The 15365-nt window shown below is 37.1% G+C and overlaps 1 protein-coding gene and 1 pseudogene across 3 annotated transcripts in view; both read right to left on the reverse strand.

Moving 5' to 3' along the window:
• Window positions 1-15365, reverse strand: part of FAM114A2 (family with sequence similarity 114 member A2) — a 36250-nt gene that overhangs the window by 20075 nt on the left and 810 nt on the right. For all 3 annotated transcript variants that reach the window (XM_070465678.1, XM_070465679.1, XM_070465680.1), the window contains 8 exons: window positions 11544-11785; window positions 11103-11202; window positions 10624-10716; window positions 7237-7328; window positions 5987-6121; window positions 5317-5475; window positions 4552-4675; window positions 596-675 (listed from right to left, as the gene is read on the reverse strand). In XM_070465678.1, the coding sequence (XP_070321779.1) occupies window positions 596-675; window positions 4552-4675; window positions 5317-5475; window positions 5987-6121; window positions 7237-7328; window positions 10624-10716; window positions 11103-11202; window positions 11544-11771 (1011 nt within the window). In that variant the 5' untranslated portion in view covers window positions 11772-11785. Of the gene's footprint in view, window positions 1-595; window positions 676-4551; window positions 4676-5316; window positions 5476-5986; window positions 6122-7236; window positions 7329-10623; window positions 10717-11102; window positions 11203-11543; window positions 11786-15365 lie in introns of those variants that run through there.
• On the reverse strand, window positions 14490-14589 carry LOC139034543 (U6 spliceosomal RNA; annotated as a pseudogene).

The raw sequence follows: 15365 nt of genomic DNA on the forward strand, positions 1-15365 counted from the left end.
ACACTGGTGTAAAGGCTAGGCGGGTCCTGCTCTGGAAACAGTCTCTCCCGACCCACCCTGAGCTCTGACCAAAGTCCCGTGCTACAGCTCAGGCATCGCCACCAAAGCGCAAGGTCCAGGTCAAGAACTCTCTCATTTCCACAAGCTAAATGGTCATTATCTGAGTTACTGGGTTCTGGGAAATGGCAGCCTCTAGCTACCTAATGGCAGGGGCTACATGCCATCATCTGTGAATCACTCAGAGCCCTGAGAACATCAACAGAGAGTGAGACCTCAATAGAGAACTAGCCCATTGGTATCACAATGGCTGGTGAGCACAACCAACAGCTGGGGCCTAATTTAAGCTTTCAGACAAGCAAAGCACTCCATATGAAAACAGGTGAGGATGGCAAACGTGTTGGGGGCCTGTGGCTGGGAGGCGCAGTGTGAGTTTAGCACACTAACCTGTGAAACCAAGAAGCAGACACAAGGTATGGAACTCAGAATGTACCCTTGGTGTTGGTGACATCCTTGCCAGGAATTTACAACCTTACATTCTTTATCCACTAAATATATGTATGTAAAAAACTGAAAATCTCCAGGAGGAAAAACTTACCCTGGCAAGTTTCTCTGGTTTGGAGGAGACATGCAGCTGGGAAAATAGCTCTGTTATCTCTTTGGTAAAGTCTTCATCCCCTAGAAAAACAAGTCCCATGTAAAACACTGTACAAAGACAGGAATGGATCATTGCAGGGGAGAGAAGAGAAATGATAGTAGCAGCAGCAGTAGTACTAACAACAGAAGCGAATTACATGAGCAAGGTGCTTTGGTGCTTACAAAATCCTTTTTAATGTGTATTTTATTATGAATTCTTTCAATGGACTTGTTTAAAAAAAAAAAGCATCACTATCCTATTTTAGAGATGAAGAAAATAGGGCCTGAAGAGGTTAATTTACATTCCCCAAATCTCATAATAAATTAGGAGTCAAACCTTGGCCTTCCCACCCCCAATCCACAGCCTGTGTTCTTTGTATTACATCCTATAAGCATAAATGGAGAACTGATGAAGGCAGAGTACTAACTGAGTACTAAATTTAACTAAATTTAAGTTGACTTAAACTTAAACTAAATTTAAGTTGGGACATAAAAGACAAGTACAAGTTAGCCAGGAGAATGGCTTCAGGCAGAGAAAACAAGTACAAAGATCCAGAAAGCATGAAAACAAGTTCTATACACTGGGATTGTCCTGATGGAAGAAGGAGAAGAGGGACAGAATGAAGCTAGAAAAGTAAGCAGGATTCAGGTATTAAAGGATGTTATAAATCATGGTGAAGAATTCAGAACTTTTCACAAAGAGTATGAAGAGTTGCTGAATGATTTTAAACAGACATGCAAATCCAATTAAAATTTTAGAAAAATCACTTTAGCTTCCTGGTGGGAATGGAATGAAAGAGAAACATGAAGGAAGGCAGGAAGGTTGAGGCAATAATCCAGAAACCAGATAAGAATAATAGTAGATAATAAAAAAGGAAGAGGAAAAAGGATTCCAGGATGTTGGAAGGATGGTGAGGAAGCTACTGGAATAAGCTTGATGAGCAATGATGTGGAACATGGAATTCTTAATACCTGAGAAACATGCAAGTAAATAGGTGAGTCAAGATCAAAGACAATCAACACATCCCAACAAATGACAGGAAATGCTGTCTCTCTATTCATCTAAATCCTAGCCAATCTCCTCTTTGAATCACAGTCCAAGTGTTTTCTGTACCAAAGACTAGAGAGAGAACTCTTGTATACAGAAATCTCCTAGCACTTACAATCTATGTATCTCTCAGTCACTAGTTCATGGTTACCAAAGCAAATTATTACTGCTTCATACCTGCTTTCCTCCCCAAAATCCTTAAGGGGAAGAAAATCTGCCTTGATTCTCCTCTACCTGCTATTCTTTTGTCCTCCCTTGGGATTCCAGGCAGAACATTCAAATGGTTTAGTGATCCGAGGTATAACACAGTTTGGGAAAAACTGATCTCACTCAACGATACAACTGTGACCTCTGTACCTTGTCTAAACAACTCCTAATCATATCCTACTAAAAATCTGACTCTTAGCAGGACATTTTGTTTTCCCAGCAAAGCTCTAAATTATTTGGGATCAAGCGATGAATGTGCATTCAAGTGGGATACAAGCATCTCAAAGAGTTTATAAAATAATCTGATAAAGTATAGGAGGGGAAAAAAATGACTTCTACTTATAGCCATTTATCTCACTCTTTAAGAAGTTCTTTTCTAGGATATACTTGTAAATAATGTATTATTATGGTAGTACACGTTTATAATGTATACACATTCAAATATATATATATATATATATATTGGGTCTAAGTGCTCAAAAAACTTTTACTGCTGAAGGTTAATCAAAAAATGTTTGTATTAGGCTTAGTGAAATAAGTGAAACAGAAAGATAAAAACTATGTTATCACTTATATGTGGAATCTAAAAAATAAAACAAATGAGTATTTTCTTATAAAGATAACATACAGGGAGGGGGGTTAATGGAGATCTTTGTCATGTACTCCCCATCAATTTGAGCTTAAAAAGCAGTTGTTGCATTAGAACAAAAGTACGCAAAGACAAAAGGAAGACAGGGTTGGTGCTTTGGGGAGACTCAGAAGAGAGGCTGGCACCACAAGCAGGAAGTCTCCTACAAAAATGAAGGGATCAGGTACATAAGATAGAAGGGCAAAGGCTAAGGATGCTGACAGAAACTGAAGACGATCAACATTACCAGATGTTGATCTGTGATTTTCTCTCCCCTATCCTACCATCACTTTTTTTTTTTTTAACTTCACTGAGATATAATTAAATACCAAGGTCAGTGTTGCATTCTCAATCAGAATCACTAGGGAGGTCTGTTGGAAAAGGTGGCATGCAGCACTCCAATGCTGTCTTTGCAGAATCCTGATATCTGGCCAACAGGTAAGGAATGAAAATATCATAGACACAAATCCATCTGTTTAGAAATTCCCTAGAGTCCTCTGAATGGTATTTAAAATCAGGATTTCTGACTGCTATACAAAGCGAGATGTTGACTAAATTAAACAAATACTGTTAATGGTATTATGTACAAATAGCCTAAATTAAGTTCATAAAATAACCAGGGATTATCACACCAGGGCATGTAGGAATAATGGAGCACTTAAGCAAATCAAAAATCAATTTATAGGTTTCCTGCTAAGTGAGACTTTGAAAATGAAGATCTTTATTTATTTACTTATGCCATTCTAATAACGAAAACAACAGCCACCATTTGTTGAGTGTTTACTATGAGCCACACATTAAACATAACATTTCATTTTGTCCTTATAACAAACTGAGAGAGAGAGCCACCTCTACTTACAGTTGAGGAAACAGAAGCTCAGGGTTAAGTAACTTCCCAAAGTTACAAGGCTTAATAAATGGCAGATCCTGATTTAGAACCCAGGTCTAACTCCAAAATCCATCCTTTTATCTACCATGCTTACTGTCTTCTCAATATGTCAAGACAGCTTTAAAAATTCATATTCAAGGACCATTTCATATCAGGACTCTTTACACAGAGTAAGATATTATATAAATATTATCTATTTGGCAAGATATTATATAACCAGATGATTGGTTTAAGAAGATGTGCTGTATACAGGGGTCCGGGAAAACCTAGAGTGGGATGGGTGGGAGACAGGAGGGGACATACGTATACCTATGGCTGATTCATGTTGATGTATGGCAGAAACCAACACAACATTGTAAAGCAATTATCCTCCAATTAAAAATAAATAAAATATATTCCACATCACCCATTAAAATTACCACAAACCAGAATAAATCCCTGCCCAATATTCATTAATTAATACCCCATCAGGCAGGAGGCCATAGAAGAAAAAAAATCTATGCTATCAGCTTACATTGAGACAGGGCATATTGTGCCTTGCTCCAAACCTTGTACACTTCCAATCTGCAGGTTAAAAAACCTAATGGCAAAAGTTAGAGATTTGTAAAAGACTTGAGATCTATCAATGCTATTATTCTTTGCCATTCTGTAGTGCCAAACCCCCATACCTTACTGTCCTATATTTCTAAAATAGTGACTTGTTTTCTGTGATAGATCTCTGCAGTACATTCTTCAGTATCTCTGTACATCCTGGTGACCAGTATCTTCTTGCCTTCACTTGGAATGAACAGTAACATATACGGACTCTAATGCCACAGGGCTATGCAGAAAGCCCCACTTATTTTCCCAGATATTAAAAGCTGACCTTGATGATTGAGATTTTCCTCATAAGTCAGTTCTAATACAATACGCAGACCATTTGCTGCCATGTTCAAGTTCTTTGATAAACAGCCAACAAGGTACCCTGTACTTACTTCAGAAGCTAGTTTCAAAGGTACATAAAGTTCCAAGGAAAAATTATACTTTTGCAAGACTAGTATAAAATATTTAGGACATATGATGGTTATATATGTACTGATATCTACATATGTACTGCACATAAACACACTACATCCTTTCCACTCAAATGGTGGATTTCCATATTACCTTTCTTCTCTTCCTCCTCTTCTTCACAGAGCTCTGCTAGGGAAAATGCTTCTTTGAGTTGCTCCAGTTCAAGTTTTAGAGTCTCTAATTCTTCTCCACTTAGAGAATTAAGAATAGATTTCACCTGAATTGATATAAGATAATAAGCATGAAAAAGAAAAACATTCTCAAATGCAGAAGAGGTTACAGATTATAGTAAAATTAAAATTATGAATTCACAAGCTCTTAAGAACCTTAACACAAGATGAAAGATAGGGAGAATTTGTGCTTCCAAAAACAATATAAACCACCTTAGCCATACCAGCCTGAATGCACTTCATCTTGTCAAAAACAAAATAAAACCAGAAATGTATAGAAATTAGTGCTTAACTCAGCTTAAAAATTAGGAGAAAATGAAATAGTCTTGAATCAATTAAAAGCTAACAGATAACTAAATCCAAATCGGCATTTTAAGCCAAAGAAACTTATAAAAAGAAAAAAAGAACAAGATGAAGGACAAATGATAGATGTACTACTAAAACATCTTTATTAATCTGTCCATTTGTCTTTAACAATTTAGAGAAACAACATTTGACTCATTCTATTTCTAGCAATTAATTCAAATATTAATTTTGTTTGTTTGTTTGTTTTGGCACAGTATTTTCAGAGTGCCTCAAGCCTCTACCTGACATACATTTCATTTTCCAACTGCACAAAGGAAAAGAGACTATGCAGTGTGCTTTTACTGAAAGACTATCTCAGATGGAATTTTTGGTTTGGAATTACCTTTATTTCACTTTCTCGAGAGAGCATCTCCAGAGCTTCTAGATGTGAAAGGCCTTGAAATTCATCAAAGAGTAGCCCATAATGAGTTTTCTTGTCTGTTTCCATGGTAACCTCATTGGAAGTCCATAGTTCTTCTTTCTCCTTTGCCTCTCGTAAAACCTGAAAGAGAGGTGGAGGCGTTATACTGCAGCAAGTAACAAAAGCTTAAGGATGAGTTTTGAAAGTCGAGGGAAGCAAAACTGAGATGAATAACACTGCTCTTTCATTCTGGAACTGTGATTCAAATCAGAAAGGCTCAGAAGCTGCAGGGAAAATACGATCATATAATTTGATCCTACACAAGGTAAATAACACCCTAGGAACCAAGTGTTTTTCTGAACGTGCTTTTTACTGTTAATCTAATAAACAACCCTAAAAGGGCTTGGCATCTTATACTGCATTGACAAGACATTCTGAGGGAAGGAAAGAGGAGGCAAAAAAAAAAAAAAAACACTGCACATTTTTCTAAGCATTAGAACTGTGCATCCTCTCATCAAAAAGAAAAAAAAAAATTTTTAAAAATTCACTAAAAAGTCCTCAAAAGGAAATACTAACAAGGTCCCAAGTTAACACAGGCAAAAATACAGATCAAAATAGAAACAGAAAGTAAACAGATAAATGCAAATAGTACCTGAGACAATGTAGAAGTCCGGTTCATCAGACCCTTGGTTCTTTTAAATCCAGGATCCCCTTCTGCTATTACATCCATTGTCTTTTTTCCAATGAATTCTAAGGCATCCAAACCCCCACTGATAACACTCTTTCCCTAGGAAACACATGCAACCTTGTCACAATAACGTTGAAAAAAGACACCTGCATGTTTTGATCATGTAAAATAGTTGATAACAATACCAACTGGCAAGAAAGTGGGGCAACTAAAACAATCATACTGCACTTATGGGAATGTAAAGCAGTATACTCACTTTGGAAAACTATGAGTATGTCTGAATATATGAATATCCTATGACCTAGCAACTCTACCCATGGTTAAATACTCAAAAAAATGTGTAGAGGTTCATCAAAAGACACACAAGAATGCTCACAGGAGTACTATTATAAAAGCTAAAAGCTGAAAACTACCTCAACACTTACCAACTCTGGAATGAGTGTTACACAGTCACTCAATGAAACACAAGAAAGAAAATGGAATACACCACACAGCTATACCATGAATAAATTATACAAACATAATTATGAATGAAAGAAACCAGATACAATAGAGTACATTTTTTATGATTCTTTATACAACGAGCAAAATTACTGTATGTTGGTAGAAGACAGAACTGTAGCTACCTTAGACAGCAAGAGAGGGAGGTAGAGAAGACGGGGAGACATCTGATACACCACCATGTTGTTTCTTAGTCGGAATATGTTCACACTGTGCAAACTAAAACTGAACACTTATGATTTCATTTTTCTGAATATAGATTATACTAAATAAAAAGTTAAAATAAAAAGTACTAGCTATTGTCACGCAGGAGATATTAAGCTTCCTATATAATCCTTTCAAAAATGTTTCTAATCATCCATGGCTTTATAAGTATTCATCATAAACATTTCATTTTCCCTTCATCTAAAAGATCTAATTATGAGAAAAATATTTTTGTAAAGCAGAGAGGTTTTTCTAGGACCAACAAACTAAGAATTCTTAGTCCATAAAATATTATGTACATTTCCTCTCCATTACTCATCTCCTCCTCCCTCTTTTACTTCTAAGTTTTTCAAGTAGCTCTCCCTCTACACTTAAGATCAAAATGAATGATCTTCAGCAATTTGAACTCCCATAAGAGTAATGAGTCCCCAAGACTTTTAAGGAAAAAGAGAGACAAAACCCATTGTAATCATGGAAGGAAGCAGACCACCTTGGCAATTTTTACTCACTGTGCTCTGAACAGCAGTAGAGATGGTCGAGAATACCCCAAATGGCCCACTCACTGGAGAGGAGTTTCCATTCTCTTTGGCATTTGTCTCTCCTATAGTAAGGAAGGGATGTGTAAACATGGACAGTCCATAAATAGGTTTGCTTTATTAGCATCTATATGAATTTTTAAAAATCGGATCTTACTTCCAACATACAAGGCCTTAGCATTTTTCAAGCATTTTAAACCATTTGCCTATTTAAAATAAAAGCTAAGGCAACTTTTTTTCATTTTTATTTCAAAACAAAATCCAGTCTTTTGAACAACCTACTGACTATACATAAGAGACAACATGATTTTCTGCACAAAAAAAACCACAGGGTCAGAAAACAGATCAGTGGTCACTGAGAGTGAAGAACTGGTGGAGGGGAGTGACTACAAAGGGGTATGGGGGGTGGTAAAAATATTCTTGTGTCCTGTATATACAGATATAGGAAATATTCTATATCTGAATAATCACAATGGACTATGATTACACAATGTAAAGAGGACTGTTATGTTTCTCAAAATACATAAAACTATGAACAGCTGGCCCTCTGTTCTGTGGATGTCAAACCTGTGGATACTCATTTTATATAAAGTACTTGAGCATCTGAAGATTTTGGTATCCACTGGAGGGCTCCTGGAACCAATCCCCATGGATATTAGGGGATGACTATACCTAAAGAGAGTGAACTTTATGTAAATTATTAACTCAATAAATCTGATTTTAAAAAAAAAAAATCCAGGCTATTTTAAACTTTATCCTACAAAATTACGCTTCTTCATAAGACACAGACATGTATTATGGAGACTTTTAATCCGTACTATTAACACTAAAATCTCTTATAGGAGATCAACAAATAATCTACTGTAGGGAGGACTTTTGCTTCCAACTGTGATGGGCTCCCTGGTGGCTCAGACGGTAAAGCATCTGTCCGCAATGCGGGAGACCCGGGTTCCATCCCCGGGTTGGGAAGATCCCTTGGAGAAGGAAATAGCAATCACTCCAGTACTCTTGCCTAGAACACTCCATGGATGAAGGAGCCTGGTGGGCTAGTCTATGGGGTCGCAAAGAGTCGGACACGACTGAGCGACTTCACTTTATGATGGATTATCTGATGTCAGACTTGCCCTTCTACCACAGCATCTAGAAAAGTGGACAAAATATAAAGAACAATTATCTCCAGATACTAGACAACAGACTATACTGGACTACGGTTCAGGAGAGAAAAGAAAAAAATGAAGAAAATTCTGATTGGTTTCCTTTCCAGATCACAGCACAAGGAAGGGAAACCCAAGCAGAACATGGTAGTCTTACTAAGTGGAAGAAACAGGCAGGAGGCCAGGAAAGCTGAAGCACCTGGAAATTTGCAGGTCAGAGTACAAGTATACCTCATTTTATTGCACTTTACTGCACTCTTCAGATAATACTTTTTATTTTTTTAAACAAACAAGGTCTGTGCAACCCTCCATGGTCAGATAATGGTTAGTATTTTTCATTAATGAAGTATTTTTTAATTAAGGTATGTACACTTTTTTAAAGATATAATGCTACTGTACACTTAATAGGTTATAACGTATAAATTTTTACATATGCTTGAAAAATTAAAAAAAAATTTGTGAGACTCGTTTTATTGCAATATTCATTTTATTGAAGTGGTCTGAAACTGAACCCACAATATCTTCAGACTTTACTGTACTGGAGAGGAGGGAGCTACAGAGGTAAAGATTTACAGCTATCTACACAGGCGTGCCCTTGAGTCTTTGGCTGAATACTAAGCTATTCTTATATTGGAAGACTCTATGATACTGGGCAAAGAATGACCATGAAGCTGTAAACTAAACAATGCCCAAAGCTCATGCTAGGCTGAGAGATATTTGACTTCCAACCAATCAAGTAGACAGACCTAGTTAAACACCTAGAAATTAGATAGAAACCTCAGAAGGGTCAGAGGCTTAGTAGCTAAGCTAAACTAGCACTTATAAAGGCCACCCTAGATTCACCCTATTAGCTTAAAATGAAGTCTTAAAAAGAACAACCTAATCTACAAATGGGTTTCCCTGGTAGCTCAGCTGGTAATGAATCTGCCTGCAATGCAGAAAGCTCCAGTTCGATTCCTGGGTTGGGAAGATCCCCTGAAGAAGGGACAGGCTGCCCACTCCAGTATTCTTGGGCTTCTCTGGTGGCTCAGACAGTAAATAATCCACCTGCAATGTGCGAGACCTGGGTTCAATCCCTGGGCTGGGAAGATCCCCCGGAAGAAGACATGGCAACCCACTCCAGTATTCTTGCCTGGAGAATCCCCATGGACAGAGAAACCTGGCAGACTGCAGTCCATGGGGTCATAGAGTCGGACATGACTGAGCAACTAAGCACGCACACGAGATACAGTATCTTCACTGCCCTCCAAACAAAACTCACTCCCTTTAAAAGACAACAAAATCCACTCAACTATGTAACATGTTTAATTTCCAGCATAAAAGAAATGAAAAATGTGATCCATAACCAAGAAAAAATACTAGTCAATAGAAACAGATTCAAATGTCAGAGATGACGGTATTAGCAGACAGGGACACTAAAATAAATACATCAGAAGGTAAGAAATGGAAAATTCAAAGAAAAAAGAAACAAATGGAATTTCTAGAGTTGAAAATATAATAAAAATGAAACTGAACATCATTCAGTCGTGTCCAACTCTTTGTGACCCCATGGACTGTAACCTGCCAGACTCCTCTATCCATGAAATTCTCCAGGCCAGAATACTGGAGTGCGTAGCCATTCCCTTCTCCAGGGGAGCTTCCCAACCCAGGGATGGAACCCAGGTCCTTTTAAAAGTCATTGAGTGAAAAAAAAAAAGTCATTGAGTGGACTTAATAGCATTAGACACAGCAAAAGAAAAGATTAGCAAAGACACAACAAAAACTATGCAAACTGAAGGACAGGAAAAAAAAAAGGCTTAAAAAAAATGAACCAAACTTTAGTGACAGTGCAACAACACCAAAACTAACACATTAAAACATTTTGTCAAGCCACAACAGATTCACACTCAGCTAACTCTTAAGACTCTTACTCAACTGTGTCAAGCAAAAAGCTAGGCAATTTTTACATTCTACATTCATGGTTTTATTTAATGTTTTTAACAGTCCTCTGCAATATAAAATATCATCCCCTTGCATAAATAATGAAAAATAGACACCTAAGTGGTTAAAGGACATACATCTCTGTCAGTCAAAGATTTCAAGTCTCCTTTCTCATCAGTCCCATGATGCCCTGAACATCACAGTCCATAAACATCTACTGAAGAAATGAGCTGAACTATTCCATTTCAATCTATAATTCTAGGCTGTAACATTTCCATACACTGACCTGTTGCATACTGGACTTCTGTTGAAATTTCACTAGGACTAGGGATTCCAAGGGAAGTCTCTGCCTTCTCAATGACATTTGAAATACCTTGTCCTGATGAGAAAATAACATTTTCATATATGAATATTATTTGCAATTAGCCACCAAAACTTAAGAAACAAACCAAAATTTAAACCCACAGATTTTAAAATTCATTACAACTACAAGACTTTACTTTGACCTTATATAACTGATCTTTGGGAGTTTATCCTTATCTCTTCCCCCCAAAAACAGCTTTATATTTACAATTCCTAAATGTCAACCTTCTAATGAAAATTACAAATTCTAGTGGCAGTATAAATCAGCCCATCATTCTAATGCATCCTCAAAGTATAAAGCCTCTGCATAATCATGGAAGAAGAATGATTAACAAAGTCATTTTTAACACAGATCTGTAGCAAAATAAACACAAAAATTAACAAAATGACTGATGACCTTACCTACTGTGGCTACTGTAGCTGAGGCTGAGGAAAGCAAGGACTTGCCCCAACTGCCCCAATAGCCCCATCCGGACTGGGGTACATCTTTGGAAACAGTCTCCTATTTTTGCCAGTAGCCAGAAAAATCAAAGGCAAAGAAAAATGGAAAAATTAGAGGAAAGTCAGAGTGCATACACAAGATAGCTAATTACTGGCCAAAAGTATGGCTGAACAAAGACATATTGTGTGGCTCAAGAAATGTACTGACTGGCAGACGTATGTTACCTGCATGTAAGCATCAAATAGCAAAGGCAACTACTCATAAGCATTTATAGAACTGAGAAAATTTAGTGTTTTATGGTTATAAAAGGAAATAAGTATAATTCCAATTTGGTATTGATTCCATATTCCTTTTAGCCCCAACATTTTTTAATCTCAGTGTTTTATTAATAGATACTCTACTTTGCCTGCAGCCTGTGATGCCTGAACAGGGAGAACTTCTTTCTCAAGGTCACTGGAAGGTTTGGACTCTGGTCTTTTCCGAGTAGAAGCTACAGGTTCTGATTTACTCTCTGACTTGGCACTTTGGTCAACTGACTCAAAATTCTTGGCTGGCTCACAGTTCTCATCTTCACGGATGGGAGTTGCTTCAGTTATCACTGCATTCTCAAGATCATCTTTATTCGACATGATTATATCATTGCCTGGTAAAAGAAAAGCCCCCCACCCCAAAAAATTAATTACAGGCTTTTTTTACTTGTTACTTGTTTAAACTTTTTGAGATTATCACTAAATCACGTGCAGGTATAAGAAACAATAGAGCTCTAATATACCCTTCACCCAATTTTCCCCAAGGTAACAGTTTGTGTAACTATAGCATTTCATAACCAGGATACTGATATATATCACCCCCTGATCTAACTCAAAATTTCACCAACTTTACACTCATTCACGCAAGTATAATTACTTCTATGAAGTTTTATCACATGCACAGATTCATGTAATTATTACCACAGTCAGGATACAGAATAATTCAATTACAACGATCCCTTGTGTTTTAGCTATCTTTAGCCACTCCCATTCACCTCCTAACACACAGTAATCACTGATACTCTCCATCTCTATACTTTTGTCATTTCAAGATGTTAGATAAATGCAATCATACAGCTTGTAACCTTTTGAGTTTTTTCCACTCAGCAAAAGTCCCTCAAGATCCATGCAAGTTGTTGCATCAGTAGTTTCTCCCTTCTTATTGCTGAGTAGTGTTCCTTGGTATGGATGCATCTCATTTGTTTCATCATTCACGTGTTGAAGGATGCCCGGGCTGTTTCCAGTTTAGGCCTATTACAACTAAAATGCCTATAAACATTTACATACAGGTTTTTATGGGAATATAAGCTTTTATTTCCCTAGAATAAATGACCAGTGCATGATTAATTTTGTAAGAAGCTGCCATATTCTTTTCCAAAGTAGCTGAACTATTTTACATTTCTACCAGCAATATACAAGAAATCGTTTCTTTTTATTCTCATCACATTTGGCAGTGTTACTTTTTATTTGAACCATTCTGATATAGGTGTGCTAATATGGGTTTAAGCTTTATGTTGCATTTCTCTAATGGCTAATGATACTAAACATCTTTTCATGTGCTTGCCATCTGTATATCCTCTTCAGTGAAACAGCTATTTTTATCTTTTGCTCCATAATTGGATTTTTCTTTTTGCTGTTAAGTTTTGAGAGCTCAATTCAAGTCCTTTGTCAGACATGCGGTTTGTAAATATTTTATTCCAGTTTGTAGCTTCTCTTTTCAACCTCTTCATAGTTTTTCACAGAGCAAAACTTTTAGTTTCAATGAAGTCCAATTTACTAACTTTTTCTTTTACTGACATTTTTTTAAAAACCTTATTAGTTATTAATCATCCCTATCTCAATTTTTCAGAGAGAAGATTATGAAATTTCAGCTATCAGGATAAGATTTACATCACACCAGCTTTTGAATAGCGAAGTTAACCAATTCAATTCCTTCCAGAAGTACAGATCTTTAGTGATTAAGGCAAAGATATTATTGGTCTATTTACAAACAGGAGATGCTGATTTCTGAGATAACAAAGTATCACCAGGGGAGGAAAAAAAATGCATGTCACACATACATACACACACCCAGACCTTAAGTATGTATAAGCACATATCTTGTACCTATATATACTAACTACGGGCTTCCCTTGTGGCTCAGATGGTAAAGAGTCCGCCTGCAATGCAGGAGTCCCAGGTTTAATCCCTGGGTTGGGAAGATCCACTGGAGAAAGGAATGGCAACCCACTCCAGTATTCTTGCTGGAGAATTCCATGGACAAGGGCAGTTCATGAGGTTGCAAAGAGTCAGAGGAGACTAACTCACACACATACCATCTAACCACATAATTAGACCCAATCCATCAATGCCATCAAAACATTTCTAACATACTAAAAAAGAGAGACATAATAACAACTGAGGCAGGCTGTAAAGAGCACTATAATTGAGGTACACAGAAAATTTTTAAAGGACAGGCAGCAAGGAAAAGTATGTGAGGATCAGGAAAAAACATTCAACTTTAAATACCTGAAAAAAGCACAGAACAGTGATCATAAACTGGGATTGTGAGCTTCAAATCAAGCCTACAGAGGTTTTTGTTTGGCCTGCAGAGTGTTTGACGCTTTTTTATACTAATTGGTGTTATTAACACTTAAAAATCAGACTTCATATACTTTGTATCAGACTTCAACAGAAATCTCCAACTTCCTTTGTAAAACCGAAAGATTTGACAACACTAGGCCCACATTCAACTTGGTAATAACTAGTTCATGCCAAATATTTGCTGGGATCTTTTAGACAGGGTAGTGCTCTCTAGATCCCCATAATCTCCACCCAACTCCATAATTCATTTATGTTACCCGAGTAGCCTCTGTGGCATCTGAACTTGCAACATCTGCCTTAAAGGGCACTTAGGACTTTGGTCTTTTTTAATTTTTTTTTTTTTTTTTAATTACGAAAGCATGATAACACAGTTACAGAAGACTTGGAAAAACTGAACAAGGTTACATAGGGATCCACTATATATTACAATTATTTTTTTAAGTGATAAACTAAGATTTTTAGTTGGAATTTCAATATAAAACACTCAAAAATTAATAGAATGAATATACAGAGAAATAGAAGGATATTAATAGAATGAATATCCACGAATACAATGAATTAGAGAAATGAATATCCATTAATAGAATGAATATAGAGAGAAACAGAAGGTCTACTACCTGAAAAGCACTGTGAACCAAACCAACATAATTAAGATTTATACAATTTTCACATAACAGTTGAATGCAAATTCAAGTTCCCATGGCCTATAAACTACAAGACACTGGAGCATATCCAAAAAATACGGAAGGCTTCATAAATTTGGGAGTCATTCTTGAGCCCCTGAACCATCTCTGGATGGTTCCAATTTTAGTGTATGTGCTGCCAGAGCCAGCACAAGGGCACTTAGGATTTTGACAGATCAGACGCGAAAGAGAGAATTCAAGGGTATGGAAACAACACAAAGGAAAATTCAAAGGTCTGAGATATGACAGTGTGGAATGCGGACAGATACCGGAAGTAGTTTTTATGAGGAGAATGATGGGGAGGCATAAAGCTAGAAAGATAGATTTATACAACATCATAGATCCCAGACCATAGAGTATATGATAAATCATACATTATATGATACATCATACATTTCTAAAACATGAAGGAAATCAGTCCTGAATATTCATTGGAAGGACTAATGTTGAAGCTGAAACTCCAATACTTTGGATACCTGATGCGAAGAGCTGACTCATTTGAAAAGACCCTGATGCTGGGAAAGACTGAAGGCGGGAGGAGAAGGGGACGACAGAGGATGAGACGGTTGGATGGCATCACCGACTCAAAGGATATGAGTTTCAGTAAACTCTGGGAGTTGGTGAAGGACAGGGAGGCCTGGCGTGCTGCACTCCACGGGGTCGCAAAGAGTCAGACACCACTGAGGGACTGAACTGAACTGTATAACAAATTTTGGAGACTGGGAATTAATTTAAGACAATTTATGCCTACTTAAAGGGGGCTAACAGGAAAGGCTACAAAGCTGGTATTTTTGTTGTTGTTTTAATTAAATTATTTATTTAGGCCACACATCGTGGTTTGTAGGATCTTAGTTGCTCTGGTCCCCAGTCCAAGGCAGTGAGGGTGCAGAGTCTTAACCACTGGACCACCAGAGAACTCCCAGAGCTA

This window comes from Odocoileus virginianus, chromosome 3 (assembly GCF_023699985.2).
Source record: "Odocoileus virginianus isolate 20LAN1187 ecotype Illinois chromosome 3, Ovbor_1.2, whole genome shotgun sequence".
Lineage (NCBI taxonomy): Eukaryota > Metazoa > Chordata > Mammalia > Artiodactyla > Cervidae > Odocoileus > Odocoileus virginianus.